The sequence below is a fragment of the Microtus oregoni genome, unplaced genomic scaffold (genome assembly GCF_018167655.1).
Source record: "Microtus oregoni isolate MIOR12 unplaced genomic scaffold, Mior012 000035F_ref0000213, whole genome shotgun sequence".
NCBI classification, from domain to species: Eukaryota; Metazoa; Chordata; class Mammalia; order Rodentia; family Cricetidae; genus Microtus; species Microtus oregoni.
In genome coordinates this window covers 6,236,954-6,257,680 of record NW_024543094.1, presented here as the reverse complement: position 1 = coordinate 6,257,680, position 20,727 = coordinate 6,236,954, and the positions used below count along the sequence as shown (strand labels likewise).

The window sequence follows — 20,727 nt, the reverse complement described above, 5'->3', positions numbered from 1 at the left end:
GGAGGCTGGGAGGAGGCAGATACTTTTTTTTTCCTTTTCTCAATAAAAAAAAAGATTTATTTATTTATTATGTATACAATGCCTGCTTGCATGAATGCCTGCAGGCCAGAAGAGGGCACCAGATCTCATTACAAATGGTTGTGAGTCACCATGTGGTTGCTGGGAATTGAACTCAGGACCTCTGGAAGAGCAGCCAGTGCTTTAACCTCTGAGCCATATCTCCAACCCGGGGAATTTTCTTATAATACCACATTTCTTAAGGCATAGCTATACTCTTTTTGATGTCTTTGCTAACTATGTCACAAAGAACTTGAGTAGAAACTATGTTCAGTTTTAACAAGCCACCAGGGACTGGGATAAAATTCCGATCCCACATACTTTTTGCTCTTTCCAAGCTTATGTAACATAATTTATTCTATGAGTTATTGAAACTGCCAAATAATACTTCAGTCATTTTGACTTACAAGAAAAATTCCACAAATTAGATTACAGAGAAATTCTGTCAACCAACTGGGCATCTCCACATAAACAATCTGATGGATCACTAAATGGATAAGGAAAGTAATCAGTCATTTGTGTGTTTAAACTTTCGCCCATTTTTGTAGCCTCACACAGCCAACCTCAGAGTAAATGGTTTTCATAGGTGAAGAATTGCATACAACCTATTTTTAAACTCTGAGAAAATGTAATAGCACTTACGCATATAGCATGCATTTTTCAAAGAGCGGCATGTTATTGAAGTAGGCATAAATCTCCCGAATCACATAGAAACCATAAAACTACCAGTATGGAAGTGAAAATCCCCAAACATGGGTTACTGTTTTACTTATGAATGCACAGCAACTTCTGTCTCGGGCTGGGCTGGTCAAAGCTGCTGGTCCACTTCTCCTACTTGGGGATTAACAATCAGGTTCCACTGTCAGATGAACTTGACCATCCCTCTAGCACTGAAGGCATCCTTCCTTTCCCTCTGCCCCAGCTCTGTGCTGTGGCTGATTCTTTTCCCTGTCTTGACCCACATCCTACACTCTGAACACCACATCTGTCAGGCTAGCCCTTCCCAGGAACAACCCCAAATCCTCTAACTTTGAACTTGGAAATCTTTTTCATTTTTTTTAGATCTCCCTAAAACTGTATTTGGTCCTCCAAATAATTTGACTAGATACTCCTCATCCTGCTCCATCCTATCCACTCCTCCTGGTGCAGCTATCAGTGGACTCTCAGTCATGAAACCTGTGTTACCCAGAAAACGTTCGAAGGTTCCCTCATGTTTCTATCATTTAACAATTCAGAGGCGTTCTACCTAAAGTGAAAATCAAAATTTAAGAAGTTATTATTGGAGTCACTGCTATCTCTTTGGAAGTTTACTTTGTTTTTAAGTGTGATGTCCATTATATGCCATGCACTATGTTGTCTATGAGACTGGAGCTGATATTTTCATCTACTTGGATTTTTAAAATTACAATGATCCTGATGTGTAATAGGAACAATATATTCCAGTCAGCTAAAGCATTGCAATTTGTTTCTTGTAAATAAAGGCTTCATACCAGTCACACACACACACACACACACACACACACACACACACACAAATAAAGCCATTAAGAGCATTGCTTCCCCGGGATATTTATGATCAACTTTCCTATAAAAATGTCCTCAAGGAAATAAAATTCAAACTTCACAGAAAACATACAAAGTAAAAACATCTTGTAATTCTAGGTCAAAATGTCTCCTATTTGCAGAATTTCCAGATGAAATATTTATAATGCCAAGAGGCAGAAATAGTCATCTAGAGTCCTTTTCTTTTAATGAAGTGCCAAAAATCAATGTTAAAATTATGATTCCTATACCCAGGTACCAATTAAAGGACCAACAAAAGGAAAAAAAGAAAAGAAACCGCCAACCTCACTAACTTCGCCAGTAATACCGCTGACCATGTCTGCTTTATATAAGGAAACAGATATCATAAATGTTCAAAGTGATGAGGCCCAGGCCCTTTCTGTACAGGAGAATCTCCAGTTATAAGTTTATCCACTAGATGGCCAAACTCATCCAGCACCGTATTGTAGCTCAGAGTTAGCACAGAGGACACAATTTCAAATCACGAGTCATTTAAATGGCAAGAAAAATAAACCAAGGGAGGGCTACTAAGCACTACAAACTCTCAGAATGATTCTGAAGATCTTTTCTTACAAAAGAGTCCAAGACTTTGGGTCCAATACAGGTAAATGCCACAAGCAACTGAAACTCAGACCCAGACAGATACACACATACACATGTCTTTACCTTGCTGCGTTGGGATCCTGTGACCTTAAGGAAGGATGAGGACAAGAAGCAAAATAGCAATGAACAGCTGCTCCAGAGAAAACGGATAACCCGCAAAGGAAAACAGTGTCATTTGCTGCTCAGGGCTGTTCTACGTTACCTGCCCCTTACAGCAAGAGTAGACTTAAGACTAGAACTCGCTTATTTTAGCAAGGATTGTATAGGAAATTAAACGTAGGGCATTTTGCTCAGCCAGCAATAGTCATGGGTCATTTTCAAATTAGGTTGCTCTTTTGTTTAGTTGTTTGCTTTTAATACACTGACATCAATGCTGCAGAGATGGTCACAATGATTATTTCTGGAAGTGTCATGGAATAGTCTAAGTTCATTCCTTGGTTTTATATGTTGCGTTTCCACCGTGAATTAAGGACTCATTGCTGGCTACTCATATTTTTCCAGACTTCTAGCTCAAAGTCCATATATATATATATATATATATATATATATATAACTAATAGGAAAAACCTACTCTCCATTTTCTTCTACTTTACTTCTCTTTCTTAAAAAAATACAGTAAATCAGAAATTGGTAGATAACAACAGCTAGCTAGTCTCCTAAGGAAGCAAAAGTACACTATAAGCAAAGTGGGGAATGAAATGAACTTCCTTTAATGTTAAGTAACATTAAGCAGTAGTTCAAACAATAGGCAGTATTTAAAGGTTGAGAATGATTGAGAAAATAATCATGAAATGGAATCTATCCTAGAAAAGATGCGGCCTCTACTTCATGCAAGCAAACTGCACCATGGCAACCACTTACATATGTGTACCGAATGAGTGACCTAATTGGGCAGAAGTCAGGAGGAGGCCAATTGACTCAGGAATGACAATATCCAAAACCAATGGAATCATTGAAAAGTTGATGCCATGTTGCTCTTCAATAGATATTTTCCTCATGTGTCTATTGGCAATTACAGACCACAGCATCCCTGAGATGCGAGTAATTTGAAGTGGTCTTATCTCTGTGGGCTGCCAGGTGCACTCATTCTGGACATATGGGCTTTATTGTAGTATTCAACTGCTCTGTGCTCCTTGCTCTTATCTTAGCAAACATTAGGACTCAGGTCTGTCCATCCAGCTCTGACATGCAGTTCCTAGATACAATAAGCTGCAATAAGCCATGAAGCAAGAAACATAAAAATCCGTTATAAGCCATGAAACAATGTCTCCAAATGGAGAAAAGGCAATTCTAGAAAGATCCATCTTACTTCAAAGCTCTTCACTTCTTCTTCACCGTCATCGTCTTCCTCATCGTGACAACTCTGATTTGAAAGAGAAAAAAAGTAGAGGAGACTATGATGAGGGAGAAAAATGCAAGATGTTTGTTTAACAGAAACTCCAAGTGATGTGTGTCAATGTTTCTTGAAATATTGAAGCACTATGGAAACTAGTAGATATAAAACATAGATGACACCATCAGTGAATAGGTGAGCTAAAACAAAACTATATTTATGAGATTTGCCTATTGCAAAGTTCAAAGAACAGATGGCCAATTTCACCTGCAGCAGAGGTGTTTATGTGGTTCATATGAAGGATCTTACACTTAACAAACTACCTGTCTGTGCACTTGACTCATTCAAACCCAAGTGCAAGCCTTCAGTGCAGGGAACCACCCTTACTTCTGTAGCCTGCCATTACATGTATTAATTAACACAGATGCACACAGCTGATCTTCTTTAAATTAACACAAAGCAGTAATGCATTGATTGGAGTAATGCATTGCATTAGCAAGATTTTTCTAATCCCTTTAAGTTCATTTATATCATACTTCATCCAATGAAGGAAGCAGTACATTTTTTAACAAGATTATTATTTACACATAAAACATACACAACTTGACCTACTGGGCCTCCAGAATATCCTTAGCTAATTCTCAGTTCTCAGACTTTGAGAAGGCAGAGGAGAAGATAGTGACTAGGAATAGAACTCAAAGGGAGGAGGGAAGGAAGGTGGAGGCATGAGCTTGGGAGGCAGAGCGCTCGATTACATCCTGAGGCTGTCAGTCAGTAGCTAGTATGACTTGGTAAGTTACTTCTATCTAATGTTTGTTCTTTTTTATATTGACCATAAGAAAGAGCATATGGGTTTTTAAGGGAATAATACAGATTAATATAAGTATCTACCTTTCTTATCAAACTATAATACACCTCCACATGAGAGGTTATCCCTAACATGTCTATGATTGTGATATGTCCTTTTTCCTCTTCAATCAACACCTTGATTACTCTGCGGCTCTCTTGTCAGCATGGTACCCAAGGTTGAAATCGCAAAAGAAATGGGACTCCCATTTTGTATATGTATCTATTCTTGCTAAGCAAGGCAAATGAAATAGCAGCAAATACTGCTATCCTATTTAGTACTCGCCCTTCCACAGTTAAGTACTCCCAAGAAGCCTCACCACCGCCTAAGTAACTTATCCACAATACCCTCAATAGTTCCTCTACCATTTAATTACCAGGTTTTAAATTTCTGTTTATATGTATGAGTGTGCATCTACATGTGTGTATAACATGTGCATGCAGATACCACTGGAGGCCAGAAGAGGGTGTTGGATAACCTGAAACTGGAGTTATGGGCTCTTGTGAACCACTTGAGTGGGTGCTGAGAACTGAACTCCAGACTTTAGCAAGAGCAGCAAGTGCTCTTAACCAGAGAGCCATCTCTCAGCCCTAATTAGCAGTGTTAATACAACTGATGCAACTTTTAAAAGACTTGCTTTATCTTTTATTTATATGTATGTGCATGTACAAATATATGTGCATATGTGCATGCAGGAGCCACAGAAGGCAGAAGTGGGTGCTGGATCCTCTGGCACTTGAGTTACAGGTGGTTGCGAGCTGCCTGGTAGAATGAGGGGACTGGGGTCTGAACTCAGGACCCCTGGAAGAATCACAAGTGAGCTTAACTGCTGAGCCATCTCTCTAGCCCCTCATTTGACTCCTGTTGCCCGTCAGAAGTTAAGCTCCCCCAAAACATAATGTAAACGTTTTTCATCTTGTTATCTCCAGGACCTTGATGTCTCATGAGTGTGAGCTAAATGAAAGAACATATGGGAACCTAGCAAATTCCCCACTCATAAAGTGCAAAACAGAAAATAATCTTGAGCAATCCAGGAAGCCAGAGCAGAAATTTCTGAAAGCAGTGCAAAGCTGGGGATCTATGTACTTCATGTTTATAAGATTTAACAGTATCTTTTATGTAGATTCTTACCATCTAATAAGTAAAACTAGTTCAGTTTTATTAAATATTAAAATCAAGATTTATATTTACCTTTGCCATAATATCTGCATATGCCATATATAGAAAATCTTCCTCCAGTTTGCTATGAAAACAAGGGGGGAAAGATCAATAATTAAGTAGGAGGCTCGTCATATGTAGAAAAACATACCCATATAAAGGAACTGCTGCTTCTCAACACATATTCTTTTCTTACAATAAAATGAACACAAAACTTAGGTAATAGTAGCATTCAAAAACAAACCATTTTACAATCAGAAAGCAAAAGCTGTCAATAGCTTCAGCAGATTTCAACCCCCACCCCCAACTGTATAGCAAAGTCCTTCAAGTTTGAGAACAAAGCTGGCCTATGACATACATGCAAATGCACACAAATGGAATGACTAACTTTCTTCAAACTACAAAATGGGAAGAAAAAGGAAGCAAAAGCAAACTGAGGTGGCACAGAGCTTCTGACAGCACGGTGATATTGACATTTAAGGAAAGACTCGGCAAGCTAAAATGTCATCGTTAAAAATAATAAGATGGCCAGAAGAATGATGACTTTCAAAATCCAAAGCAGGACTAAATATATTCACTATTCTATTTCTATGGAAGTATGGAAACTATTACTGCGTGAACAATCAAGTTTCTATCAAAGAGTGACCAACATTTATAAACATATCATAGTAGGTCCCAACTTCACATATGAGAACGACCTCATTACCTGACCAGGCCAGACAGACAGTTGTTCTATGCTTATAAGATGAGATGGTTTTGTTAGTGGGGAATAATAAGAGAGAGAAAACGTGAGTGAAAGAATGGACCACATTCAATGTTAAGAAAGACAGACAGAGATTGCTGTGGCACACAGAGAGATCACTTGGTGCTTTTGGATCTGTGAGAAGACTCATGTAGATGTGTATCGATAATTAAATGATCTCCCAGGGTCTGAAAAGAAAGGTTAAGACCTGGGGTAGGAAATAAGGTTCTACAACCTTGAAGATGTCCCTCCCACAGAGCCAATACCCTTGAGTGCCCCCAGTAGGAGGACGAAGCCATGGCATCTTCCCTGGAGCTTCTGGGATGGAATTTGTTGTGTAACTCAACAGGAGTTTGCTCTCTGAGGCTTCGGTGCATTTGTAGAACCAAGAGAGAAGACAAGAAAGGTGGGCAAAATCCCTAAACCAGATCTGAGAGATGCTACCAAAGGCCTCACCCAGTACTTAATGGCTTCCTAAACCTCACTGAAGTGGGAGATACCCTCTAAAGGGACGCCGAAGGCCACTCTCAAGGGTTTCCATGCATTCTCAGCAATGAGTTTTGTTGGCTATGAGTTATTTTATTTTTGATACTGCTTGATAAAAGAAAACCTTTTGTAAGATTCAGAATCAATAAAATCAGCCTAATACAGAAATAAGAAATCCCAGAATTTTTTTGATAGTTCTTTTGGGGAGAGGGATATATATATGAGAACACATATACGTGTGTGTGTGTGTGTGTGTTATGTGTGTGTGTGTGTGTGTGTGTGTGTGTGTAGGTCAGAGGTCACCCTTAGCTGTTATCACTTCTTAGAAGCCATCCACTTTGGCTTTTGAGATAGGGTCTCTCACTGAACCCTGGAACTCACTGAGCAGTCCAGGTTTGCTGGTCAGCTAACCCCAGGAATCAGCCTGCAGTTTCTCCTTCCCTAGTGTTGGGTTTGCATACACACACTACCACCGTATCTGAATTTTTATGTGAATTATGGAATAGAACTCAGGTTCTTATAATTGCAAGGCAATTATTTTGCTAACTAACCATCTTTCCAGCTCCTCACTGGTAGGGTTTAAAGCTCCCCCGACCCACCCCCCCAAAATGAATGAATGCTGATCTATGTGTTTATGTCAGACAGATAACACTGGTGAATCACGCCCTCTCTTGACAAGAACAGAATGTAACTGAGACATAAATAAATGACAAACAAGACTTAGATGTGGATTTTTTTTAGCAGTGTCTCCTAGGACTGCTATTAACCCCCCACCACCACCCCCATACCATTTCTCCGTCAAGGCCGTGCGGCTGAAGAGAAGAATGAGCTGGTGAAGAGGATCGACTCTTTTCGTGGCTTCGTCTTCTTCTGCAGGTTCAGCACCTGGTTTCTGGGGGAGAGGGGGAAGCAGATAAATATAAAATATATAACATTTCTCATTTAAAACAAGTATTTAAGACCAGCATAGTGGCTTATATCTACAACCCCAGCCCTTAAGAAACAGAGGCAGGAAGACCAGGGGGATTGCAAATTTAAAGTCAGCCTGTGCTACACAGCAAGACAGTGTTTCAATAACTAAAAACCAAAGCAAGAAAATGTAAGTGTTCCCCCAAATCCAGGAGCAATAGGAAGGATTGTGTTGTGTGCATGCAGATGTGTGCTTTGCATAATATATAATTTTGGGGGGAGGGGTGCCTATGTGAATGCACATATGTATGCATGGGTGTGTGTGTGGAAGCCAGATGTTAGCCTCAGGTGTTATCATTTTTTAGAAGCCATCCGCTTCAGCTTTTGAGACAGGGTCTCTCTTGAACCTGCAGCTCACCGATTAGACTAGTTTTACTGATCAGCAAGCGCCAGGAATCAGCATATAATATGTGCTGTGTTTTGTGCCTATATAATATATAATACAATACAGATAAAAATCTAACAAGTATAATGATTCCTATACTACTGATTTAAAGCAGAAGCATTTTAACGCGTGGATCAGAAAAACAGCTGAACAAAAATAACTTAAAAAATTTAAAAAGAAAACACTATTCTTCCCAGCAAGACTTAAAACCAACAGAAAGAATATTTGGAACAGAGGAGAGTTAAGCTTCAGGCAGGGTAAAAAATAAAATTTTATAAATATAAAATGTTGTCACATTATATATGACAATTAAGTCTATACAAGAATATTATCATATAAAATATTTTCTTGTCTTAAAAATGATAGACAAAAACTACAAAATGGATTAGTGACTGAGGATGTACACATTTTTCATTTTATTTACTTTTAAAACAAAAATAACATTAGATAAATCTTCATCATTGAAAAAAATTATTAAACATTTTTGTTGCTGGCAGAATTGATTGATTCTGATTTTCCCGAATGACTTAATGGATTTTGTGTCTCCAGAGACATTTTTGCCCATTTCACATGATTTTCTTTCTATTTCAAAGGAGATTCTTAACTGGGTTAAGAATGTTGATGTGATTAGTAGTCAAAATTGTATGAGATGCCTCAATATTCTATGGTTGCTTTGATTGTAAAGGCAAGTAACAGGGTTAGGGCTGGGGCTCCCTTGGTAGAGTCTTTGCCCAGCGCACGTGAAGACCTGGGCTGGATCCCCAGCAGAGAATCCCAACTCATGAGAGTGGAGATAGAAGAACTGAAAGTTCAAGCCTGTCTTTGGCCAAATAGAGAACTGGAAGTCAATTTGGGCAACACTGCCTCTTTGAAACAGATGGGAAGGGCACTCAGAGTTAGGATTTTACTACTGCATTGTATTTATTATTAGCTCCTGACAATTTGTAAATTAAAAAGTGATTTCAATATAAGAGACATTTAACTTGGAAATCTTAACGTCTCCAGGAACTCCACAGACTTTTGCGGGACCTGTGTTTTAAAAATTCATTTGGAAAGATGGTTTAAAGTAGTAGCTTAGTTTATAAGAGATGTTGAAGTTCCTCAGTCCTCCATGGTGTAATGCCCATCAGAATGGCCACCCTGGTACTGTCAGATGGAGGCTCTCCCTGCTGAGTACCACGCTTAACCCAACTTCCTCCTCCTCTGTGTCCACTCCATTTCTTGACAAATACCTCATTATCTGACCGAGCCAGACAGATGGCTCTTCTATGGTTATAGGATGAGATAGTTTTGTTAGTGGGGAATAATAAGAGAGAGAAAACGTGAGGGGAAAGATGGACCACATTTGATGTTAGAAAAGAGAGATACAGATTGCTGTGGCACAGAAGAGATCATGTGAGGCTTCCAGATCTGTGAGAAGACTCATATGGATGTCACCTTCTGACCTAGTGGGTGTGTGTGAGAGAGAGGACATGTGGATGTCACCTTCTGACCTAGTGGGTGTGTGTGAGAGAGAGGACATATGGATGTCACCTTCTGACCTAGTGGATGTGTGTGAGAGAGAGAGGACCTGTGGATGTCACCTTCTGACCTAGTGGGTGTGAGAGAAAGAGAGGACCTGTGGATGTCACCTTCTGACCTAGTGGGTGTGAAAGATAGAGAGGACCTGTGGATGTCACCTTCTGACCTAGTGGGTGTGAGAGAAAGAGAGGACATGTGGATGTCACCTTCTGACCTAGTGGGTGTGTGTGAGAGAGAGGACCTGTGGATGTCACCTTCTGACCTAGTGGGTGTGTGTGAGAGAGAGGACCTGTGGATGTCACCTTCTGACCTAGTGTGTGTAAGAGAGGACCTGTGGATATCACCTTCTGACCTAGTGTGTGTAAGAGAGGACCTGTGGATATCACCTCTGACCTGCTTACCTTTGACAATCAACCAAGTTTTTTAGTCTTTAATTTACTTGGTATGAATAATTTCTTTTAGATTTTCACCTTGGCTTTAATGTGGATAGGGCTTTGAGAAAGAGTCTAAGAGATTAACTGAACCACAGTTAATAAAATAATTCATGTTTTTCATTTTATATTCTGAATTTTTGATATTGATAGCTATATATTTTGGAAAATAAAACAGGGGGGGTTGTCATAAACATCAAATGCAGCAACAGTTGAAATGAAAAAGTTTCCCAAGACCAATATGCTATGTAACACTTTTCTTTCAATCCTCTTTCATGCTATAACCCCATTAAGAAAAACTTACCGCTAAATCTTCAATCAATTTATCCTCAAAGTAATGCTCCTCCGTTTCAATCCAAGACTTTTCATATCCCTGAAGAAAAAGATTGACAGCCCGATGCCTAAAGGATAAACAGAATGTCAAAAAAGATTTTAAATATTTGAAAAAGAATTCAATAGTACTTTATTACTAGGTTATCTGTATACTAAAATATAAAATAAAAATAGACATCCTATTTCAGATTCTTCTCTTCACAGACAATTCCTTGTGCCAGATAAAGGCAGGTTCCTCAGTTCACATACTGACTTTGGGTTTAGTCCCAGATCAAACATTTCTAAGCTTACAATTTTCACAATTCTCATACATGCAACAAGAATAATTATATGTACATCTCAATCTTATAAGACTTAAAGTGAAATAGAGAGTATGAAAGTACGTTAGATAGATGTAAGTTAAATGGTGGCTATCACTTCCTACTCTGATTCTTGCTAAATACTGTAAGTCAACAAAAGAATTAACCTATATTCAAATTAATTTCAAACAGGCTTTGGCATTCTAGAGTGGAATTATTGAGTGAATTTTCTACAACTCTAGGGATGAAGATGAAATCTGAGATCACTGATTAAAAAATATGTCCATCTGAAGTTGAAAAATGGTTCTGTGGTGTGCACTTGTGTTATTGAAGAGGATCCAAACTCGGTTCCCAGCACCCAGGGGAGGTGGCTCATGCCCATCTGTAACTCTAACTCCGGGGGGTCTAATGTCCTCTTCCGGCCTCTGTGGCTACTGGATGTATGCGCAACACCACAACCACATATTCCACACACAAATACACACAGAATAAATTTCAAAAAAAAAAATGTTTGCCTATGAAATACAAAAAGAGATCAGTGAAGACAAGAAGAGAAAATAAAACTCATCATGATGCTAACGAGAGAAATAGGTAAGATTTAGGCGAGAAAGGACAAAAGAATAGTAAGCAGACATCATATTAGAAGTAACGGAATGATATTGTATGAGGGAAGCCTGTATTCAACAGTAACAGAAGTGTGTTAGGAAAGCATGAAGCATAATGGCAAGACGGGCTCAAGAAGAGCCTTGAAAACAGGAGAGGAACTATCATTTTTGGAAACACTAGCAATGACTGCAAATTCCCACACATGGACAAGGCAAGCCAAAGGATGTGTTCGGTTGCTTTCAGAACCTCATCATCATGAACACAATTTTTAGACTTTTAAACAGACGACATGTCTAGCCTTCAGGGAAATTCAGAAACACCTCACTCAGCTAAGATGCTCCTGAAATGGTTTAAGTGATGTCTTTGTAAGATTAATCCTTTCTCCAATATGATAGAGATTCACTGAATGGCAAGGCACTGGTTGCTGTTCAAAGTTAGGAAAACAGAAACATAAAATTATATGGAACCTTTGGAATCAGAGAGGCAAGCACCCTGAAGACTGTAATACATTGTAATAACCAGAAGTAACCTCGCTGTATACACATACAGAAAGAGGGCTGACTTGCACGGAGATCAGAGATGTTCCAAAAAAGTGTTACAGTTGAGCGAGCCTTGTTTACAAGACATAGATGTGGTTACTTGAATAAGAAATATCCCCCATAGTCTCCGGCATTTGAATACTTGCTTCTCTTTGGTACAGCTGTTTGGGGAAGTGTGACCTTGTTGGTGGAATGTACTATTGGAGCTGGGCTTTGAGAATTTGAAGACTAGATTCATACCATTTCCAATGTGTTCTTTTGTCTATAAATTACCTTTGGTCTTGGTGTTTTATCACAGTAATAGAAAAGTAACCAACACAGTGGGAATATGACTACTTGCAGAAAGTTAAGAGTAGCAGAGACCAATGCTTTGAGAGAATACCCAGGAAACTGTAAGAGGTCATCAAGCCAGACTTGAATGTACCAAGCTATATCTCTATTAACAAGTATGCTGTTTTAGTCCTAAGAGAACAGTGATGAGTCTGTTGGGTTCATTTTGTCATTGCTGAAAGTCAGCAGAGTATCTTTTCTCTGCATGAGAACAATTATACAAACAGCAGCCATGGCTAGCATCTACTGTGACCTGCATACTGACAAGCACTCTGTAATGTTCACCAGTCTGTCTTTGTACTGTATGGGCCAGTGCTGCCACAGTCCAGAAGGGGAAACCATAGTAGAGTGAAGAAATCAATTTGACCGATGTGGAGTAATACAGAAACTCAAGTTGAAATCTGAGCTTTTGGACTTGAAAGAATGTTTCCAAGCACACTACATGTCCTTCCCCTATGTGAGCAGCTATTTCTCAACACACTATTTTTAAATGACAGGACAAACTGTGGTTCTCTAAATAAACAAGGAAAACAAACCGATGAGTTCAAGAACCAATAACTCTCTACTGTGCATCCCTTGGCTAGATTACCATTGTCACCCGCTATTTAGAGAAGAAAATGAATCTCTTTTAATTAAGCACTTTAAAAAATTCTTACCTTGGCAGATTGTACAAGGGGGCCATCCGGAAGCAGGCGACGACAGCTCTTTTCCTCTGCTTAGAGAGTAGTTTATGCCATACGGCCTTCTTTGATCTCTGAGGATGTTCCACCTGAGGTAGAACAGCACAAATAAAGATACGCTTACAGCCTCAATCCACCCTCAACAGTGTGATATTAATCAGCTGCATCTCTTAAATTTATTCCAAATTGCCTAACAATTATTTTAGTTAAGACTATATCCTCAAAGTTACCCAAAGCTAAATTTTAGATGATTTCAAATGGTACTTAGTAAAAATTACCTATTTTCTAATAGTCTGTAGCTCCCAAGCCTTGTTATCTTTAAAATCAAAAAAAACAGAAAAGTATTATATATAAAATCATTTTGTGTCATTCTAAAAATATTAAGCCCATTAAGTTTTTTTAACCCCATGTATATTTGTACACAGGTACGTGTACACACATATGAGCATGCATATGGAGGCCAGTGAGCAACTTCAAGTATCATTCCTCGGTTGCCATCCAACTTGTGTGTTGTTTGTTCGTATTTCGTTTGTTTATGTTTTGAGATAAGGTCTCTCACTGGCCTAGAATTTACTAATTAGGAAAGTTTGGCTGGCCAATGAGTCCCAGAGATCTGGCTGTCTCTGTCTCCCCAGTGCTAGAATTACAAGCACATTCTGCCAGGCCCAGTTTTTAAAATGTGGGTTCTGATGATCAAACTCAGGTCCTCGTTTCGTTTCTTTAATCCCCTTTGTGGGTTGTGTTGTTGTGTTTACTATACAGAAATGCACTGACTCACATATTCACTGAAACTACTTGTATTGTAAGTATGGCAACCACAGATACAAGCAGTGTCAATGCGAAGCCTGCTCCTCTTTAATACAAGAAGACAACAAGGCTGTGTGAACTCAGAAACTACTTGTATTGTAAGTGTGGCGATCATAAATACAAGCAGTGTCAATGCGAAGCCTACTCCTCTTTAATACAAGAAGACAACAAGGCTGTGTGAACTCAGTATCAGGAGTAAATAGAAGGATTTAATATTAGGAAAGTACTAAAATATGTAGCTATTTTTGTTAGGTAAGATAAATGAGAATTCAAAAGTTATAAGAAATTATGCAAACAGGCTATTTATTTGAATAATGGTGCTTGAAATTTCAAGAGAAAAAAGGAGATTAATCATAAGTATTAGAAAGAATATAAATTCCTAGTATGGTTTTGTAAATTAATTAGTATTCTCTAGGCAATGGAGCACTGTACTTCCCAGACTGAAATATCTCCGGCCAGTATACTCAGTATACTTAGATTTCTGGAAAAAATGAAAATGTTATGTTAGCCCAAAGTAAAGCCAAATAAATTATGCTTTGCAACAAATGCTTGGACTATGAATACAATAATTATTGAAAACATTAAGACTGACTGAGCCATTGCAGACATTTTAACAGGGTGATCTGTCTAACTGACAAGTTCTTATTTCTCTGACTCTCTGTCCTCAAGAAAATCAATGTAATGATCTAGCAAATGTTCACTTCAATTGTTTTCTTGATGAGAGTAGTAGGTGGAATAAATTCTTATTGAGGATAGTGTAGATTAAAAAACAGGATCAAGAGCTGAGTTGTCGTCCAATGAGATCCATGTATCCCGATATAAAACTCCACTTTGGGGTCTGAGATTTTAAGAGAACAGTTTTGATAAGTATGACATTCTGCTGAATATGATGAAAATCCATAGACATATGTGAAGTTCTTGAGTTCTTGAGATACAGTTGTGAACTGAACAGAAAAGGATCCAACTGGCATCTAGCCTCAAAATTTGGTGAAGAATTATACAAGGAAAAATTTAAGTAGTGGGACCGGTTACTTTAAACTATCTCCATATGTTATTTAACCATTCAAGTCAGGGATGGATGTTCAAACAATACATAGTAAAGCAACATGTATATTAATATTATGGTTATATACGCAAGTGTGGCTAAAGCAGATAGAAAAATCAAAACTTAATCCCTACAGCACAAAGGTAGGAAGGTTTCTGGGATGACACAGGGCATTTTATTTTCTCATATTCAGTTTTAAGAAAGCATATCCCCCAGGTACTGTCATAGACCTACTGGCTAACTATGCTAGCCTCTCTCACGGGTGCAATCTTATTTTTTTAATATTTATTTTATGTGTGTGTGCTGAATACATGTGCATGAGTGGATGCTCACATCAATATGTTTGTGAGCAGAGGGCAGAGATCATTGTAAAGTATTTTTAACCCTCTCCACCTTAATATTTCAGATAGGCTCTCTCAGTGAACTTGCAGATCAGAGAGCCCCAGGTAGGCTGCCTAAGCAGTGAGTCCTCAGGACCCTCCAGCCTCTGCCCATCCCTGTGCTGTTGTTATAGAAATGGCCACCATATTCAGCCTTTACATGGGGAGCTGGAGATCTGACCTCAGGGTCTCATGCTTTCACAGCAAGCACCTTTACTGCTGAGCCATCTCTCCAGCTCGAATGTTGCCTCATTGACTAGTTGTCATTTTTAAAAGAGAATACGTTTACATGTGTAGAGCATTAGTTTCATTGAATGAATATACAAGCAGATTCAGATATGTGTATGGAAACCATGTATGGATACATGTATTTTGTAACAGACTGTTTTTAATATAATATAAACATACAATATAATCGTCTGAGAGTGTCACAAGAATTACTACTTTGAACATTCTTGAACTCAGAAGACAAAATAGAAAATAAAACACACAAGAACTTGATATTTAAAACAGGTTATGACTGAAAAATGACACAAAAATATTTTCCTCATTTGAGGTTTTACTGTCAGTTTATTACTTTTTTATAAATGTAATTTTCTCTTTATATCAAAGAGAAATTGCTCAAAATCTCTCATAAAAGCAAAGGTAAAGCAAGCAAAAGAGAAAATACTTCAGATATTAAACCAGTAAAAGACAAGATATCTCAGGCATATTTTATGTGAAGTATCAAAATGATATAAAAATAAAATATTTAAAATCCAGTATAACTGTGATATTTTGTTAGAAAGGTTTAGAATAAAGTCCATACTACTAACAATCTATAGAATTTTAGAAAAGTTTAAAAAATATAATAGAATTGAAGGCTCTGATCTCCTGAAACATACTATCTACAGATGTCTCCTAAAACTATAATCTTGGAAATAATGAATTATATGCTCATTGCAATGAATATTCTAAACATATATGGGAGTTGGGGGACCACAGTTAAAATTAATGAACATTTTAAAAAAATATTTTATGTGGTTAAGGCAAATATGATGGGATTAACACAAAGATCTGACCTGTTCAAGATGAAAAAGTACATTTGCTATATCCAGGACACGCTCCACTGTCTTCTCTGGGTCTGAGGTGTCTTCTGTCCTGTTTGGCAGGTCTTTGTAGAGAGCCATTTGCCACCTGATTGCAGGATCTTCCAACTGTGGTGAAGAAAACACAAGATGGCAACTGAAGAGAGGAGGTGTCCAGCATGATTTGCTGGGTCTACCATGACCACTAAACACACAGAGAAGAGTACTAAAACACCTACAGAATTCTAGCCACATAGAAGTCTAGGAAGAGGCAAGACTGTGTGACAGCTCCTTTAATAAGACGATACTACACTACCAAAGCTCACTGAGAATATTTAAATCCTATTTACAAATATACAACCATGTGAGGAAATGGAAAGGTTAGTTTTGTTTGACTGCTATACCTATACCTCTGTGTCTATATTTTATGAGGTACATCTTAGATATATCACTAAAAGAGCAAAAGAAAGCTATTCAGAGATCAGAAACATAAAACTTCATATAGTCATGAAATTCTCATGTAGTAGAGAGGATAGAAATTTCATTACTGTTTATCATTTCAATCAGGATAATGGGGAAGACATATGTGACCGACTGTGTGGGAGTATTTCCCTAGAGTAGTTAAGATGTAATTAGGGCTAAACACATAGTAGGTAACCGGGGTGGAGGACACCAGCTTTGGTGTCTGGGAACCCAAAAACTCCCTGAAACCACAGAAGACCTTTTGTGTTGCTTGGGAAAGTCACCAGTCAGCAGCACAGGGTCAGGAAACCACAGTCCATAGGCCCCGGAATCTCCCAGGAATGTGTTTTTGACAACTTGATATGAACAATGTTAACAAGAGTCCCGGGTATTTTTCCTGAGACAGAAATTCAGAGAACTGCAGTAGTGAAAATGGCTGCATCTCCAGTGAATGTACCCCAGGAAGAATCATAAATGGCACTGTCTATGCTGAAGCAAGGAACAGTGTTGAAATCTCAAAGCTCAGCCGGAAGGCCAGTTAGTCTGCCATTGACCACCACTCTCTCTCTTCCCTCAGCAGACCTAAGTTCATCCCCAGTGCTGCAGCTGAACACACCTCCTGTGGATCCCACAAACAATCCCCTTCTGACCTCCCTGCCTCTACTCCTCACTGGATCCCAGCCTTGTAACCACTGGAGGAAAAAACATGAGACACTAGCTGGACCCTTACTGGTAAACCACAAGCCTCATGATAAAATATAAAATAATAGAAATGGGTTAATTTAAGATGTAAGAGCTAGCTATAAATATGCTTAAGCTATTGAGCAAACAGTATTGCAATTAATATAGTTTCTGTATATTTATTTCGGGTCTGGTCTAAACTTGACTCTAAACTTAGGGAGTTTAGAACACAGCAAATTCTCACTGAAATGAAAACTTTAATATAAACCAATACAGCATACAAATTTTACACTCACCAAAAAGAAATCTCAACGTTTTATTTGCTAATGCTGTCAAATTTCATAATAAAAACTCAAAATAAAATCTTTGTAATTTATTTTTTAATATTTTATTTCTTAAACTGTGTGTCTATGTCGTTCTGTGCACATGAGTGCATATGCCTATGTTGTCTAGAAGAGGGCATCAGATTCCCTGGTGTGAGAGTTGGAACCAAACTTCTCTAAAAGAACAGTTAAGTGTAAATAGATGAACCAGTTCTCCAAATTCAAAGATTTTTTTTTAAAAAAAATATTTTTTGTCTTCATGTTTTTAAGACAGATTATAAAATCATAAAACCTGGCAGATATAGGCATCTTAGTGGGAGAAAAGCCTGCCATTTCAAAGAAATAAAACATAAGCACCAGGTGCCATGCCATTAAAAGTAGACAAAGCAATTCCCAGGTCTTTCTCCTCCACTTTAGAATTTCCACTGAAAACAAAACTGCATTTTATAGAGGGAAAGAAATACTAGAGATCGTCTCAAACTTCCAAACTTCTAAGACAGGAAGAACTTTGAAGCGGAGATGAACCACGAGACAGAACTTCATATATGAATGACTTCTTAAAACTGTTTGTCCTTTGCTCAAAATAAATGCTTTCCTCTATGTTTTCATATCAAAGGACTATGTGTTTCATCCTTGTCTCTTCAATAAATAGATGTTTTCGATAAGGTGAAATCTATATGTTCTCTCTCAGCAATGACTCCTCTGTCTGGTGTTCACACAAAGTGTGAAGACAAGGCAAAAGTGAGGCTACTTCACAAATGGGCCCGTGTGTCCATCTAGATGTTAAGAGAGGAGGCTCCTAAAGTAGACCCTACCCCGGCAGTCCTCCCATTAGATGAGGCAACAGCACTCTTTCTCCAGTGCGTATGATTTGATGCAGCAAGGAATGGATGCAGCAGTGAGGCCAAAGGCAGCCAGCAGTGGAGAGTGTTAGAACATCTTTGAGGCTGGTGCCACCAAACCAGGGTTTGATATGAAACATTACTGTCTAGGTGGCTCCTGAAAGCTCTGAGGGGAAAATGCAGGATCTCAAAACCAAAGTGATACACGATTAATAAAAACTCAGAGAGAGAAATTGGGGTTCAACCTGAAGGTCATAAATGCAAAACAGCAAGCCACTGGCTCTTACTTCTATCTCTCTCTCTCTGAAATGGCAATCCTGCCTCCTCCAAGAATCTCAGAATGAAACTAAGACTGAGAGCTGCCTCTTCCCGTTTTTTATAATCCTCTCTAGGGCTGGGATTAAAGGCGTGCACCACTGGGATTTAAGGCATGCACTGCCTAGTTTCTATAGCAACTACTGTAACTACTGGGATTAAAGGTGGTGTTACCACTGCCCCTTCTATAAGGCTGACCAGTGGGGCTGTTTTACTCTCTGATATTCAGGCAAGCTTTTTTTATTAAAATACAAATGAAATACCGCTACACTCAAGGGCTACATGACCACTTCCTGCCATGGGCACAGACCCTAAGGATACTTAACAGGGGTTGCCTAAGTGGAAAGACCTCAGGAACCCTTCAGGGATTCATGATGCCATCTAACTCCCGTGTCTGTAAAAACATTCATGTCTCTCACTGAATGGGAGCTCACACTATAAATTCTGGCTCTGTGTTCAGATGGAGGTTTTACAACAATTCACAAAAATATTTAGGTTTTTCTTTTCTCTCTGAATAAGAGACTGCACTAGGAGTTAATCCCCTTCTCTGCAGGACTTATTACTAAAATATGGCTTTGCTCGCATAGAAGTTCATAAAAACTTGCCTTAAAGACACCATGTGCACTGGGAATATAGCAGAAGCATATTTTACCTGTAGCAATCATATCTTCCCAGACGCTAAAGGAATAAAGACATGTAGGTCTGTGGGAAGGAATGTTTTAAAACACTAAAGTACTAATTAGTGATTTTTTTAATATATTTTTTGTACCTTCAGTTATATTAATTATACAGAATCCTCAGAGGGGTGACAAAATAGATTAGAAACCTACAGGTGGGGTCACATAGTAGTTAGATCTCTTTTGTTTGGTTGGGTTTTGCTTTTGAACTCAAGGCCTTGCTATGTAACCCAAACTAGCCACAAATTTACATCTTCGCATTTCAGCCTCTTGAGGGTTGGGATTACAGGCATGCACTACCCACCAAGCTCAACAAAAACAGACTTTTTACATGATGTATCTTATAAATAAATGAGTGACCTACTCGGTAGTATTTAAGAAAATCTTCAAGTAATAGCAAATACTGGACTGTGAAACTCAGTTTTAGCAACTCTTTCAGTACTGCTGGAAACCAGTTTCTAGTCACACTTGTCTTTAATAGGTTTTTCCTCTCCTTGGGTCAACTCATTTACACTTACTGCAGTAAATATCAATATCTCCTCTATATGAACAACTCCTAAATATACATTTTTACCTTAACACTAAAGGAAAAAAATTCAACTTGTTATGAATTTCTGCTTCCAGGTCCCCCAAACCACACAAAAAAATCAGTTGTAAAAGGCATATACAGTATTTATTCAATCTGTGATGAACTTCATTTTTAATTTTATAATTTACAATCCTCAACTTTTAAGATTACACCATTTATTACCATTCGGGTTATTAATGCAAAGTCTTGGCAAGTACAATAATGGCCAACTGAAATAATCTCACTTGCTAATGTGAGACTTTCAGTAATAATATCCTGAAAATAGTAAACATGATTTGGAGTAAAAGCTAGCTTACCTTGCCTTGTAGGTGTATATTACTGCGGATTATATCTTGTACCTCCTCCTCGGTGTCTTTCTGTCAAGAAATATATGTTACCTAAAGGAAATCTCTTAATAAGTGCATCGACTGCCACATTCAACAAGAGCAATCAAATACCCTGTTTAATGTGTGTGTCTGACGGGCATGTTTACATTTTTCACTTTTCTCTGAAGAAGTTAAAGAGTGTGTGTGTGTGTGTGTGTGTGTGTGTGTGTGTGTATGTGTGTGTATGTGCGTGTGTATGTTCATGTATTTGTGTGTGTGCGTGTATATGTGCATGTATATGTGTGTGTATGTTCATGTATATGTGCATGTATATGTGCATGTGTATGGGTGT

General features: G+C 38.3%; 1 protein-coding gene across 8 annotated transcripts in view; it reads right to left on the bottom strand.

Moving 5' to 3' along the window:
- Ryr2 (ryanodine receptor 2) overlaps positions 1 to 20,727 on the bottom strand; it is a 570,252-nt gene that overhangs the window by 80,314 nt on the left and 469,211 nt on the right. For 3 of the 8 annotated variants that reach the window (XM_041630688.1, XM_041630687.1, XM_041630689.1), the window contains 9 exons: positions 20,367 to 20,426; positions 16,176 to 16,310; positions 14,126 to 14,170; positions 12,859 to 12,971; positions 10,400 to 10,496; positions 7,578 to 7,681; positions 5,595 to 5,646; positions 3,533 to 3,586; positions 2,287 to 2,310 (listed from right to left, as the gene is read on the bottom strand). In XM_041630688.1, coding sequence (XP_041486622.1) covers positions 2,287 to 2,310; positions 3,533 to 3,586; positions 5,595 to 5,646; positions 7,578 to 7,681; positions 10,400 to 10,496; positions 12,859 to 12,971; positions 14,126 to 14,170; positions 16,176 to 16,310; positions 20,367 to 20,426 — 684 coding nt within the window. The remainder of the gene's footprint in view (positions 1 to 2,286; positions 2,311 to 3,532; positions 3,587 to 5,594; positions 5,647 to 7,577; positions 7,682 to 10,399; positions 10,497 to 12,858; positions 12,972 to 14,125; positions 14,171 to 16,175; positions 16,311 to 20,366; positions 20,427 to 20,727) is intronic. The other 5 variants (XM_041630691.1, XM_041630692.1, XM_041630693.1 and 2 more) reach the window with 3 other exon arrangements.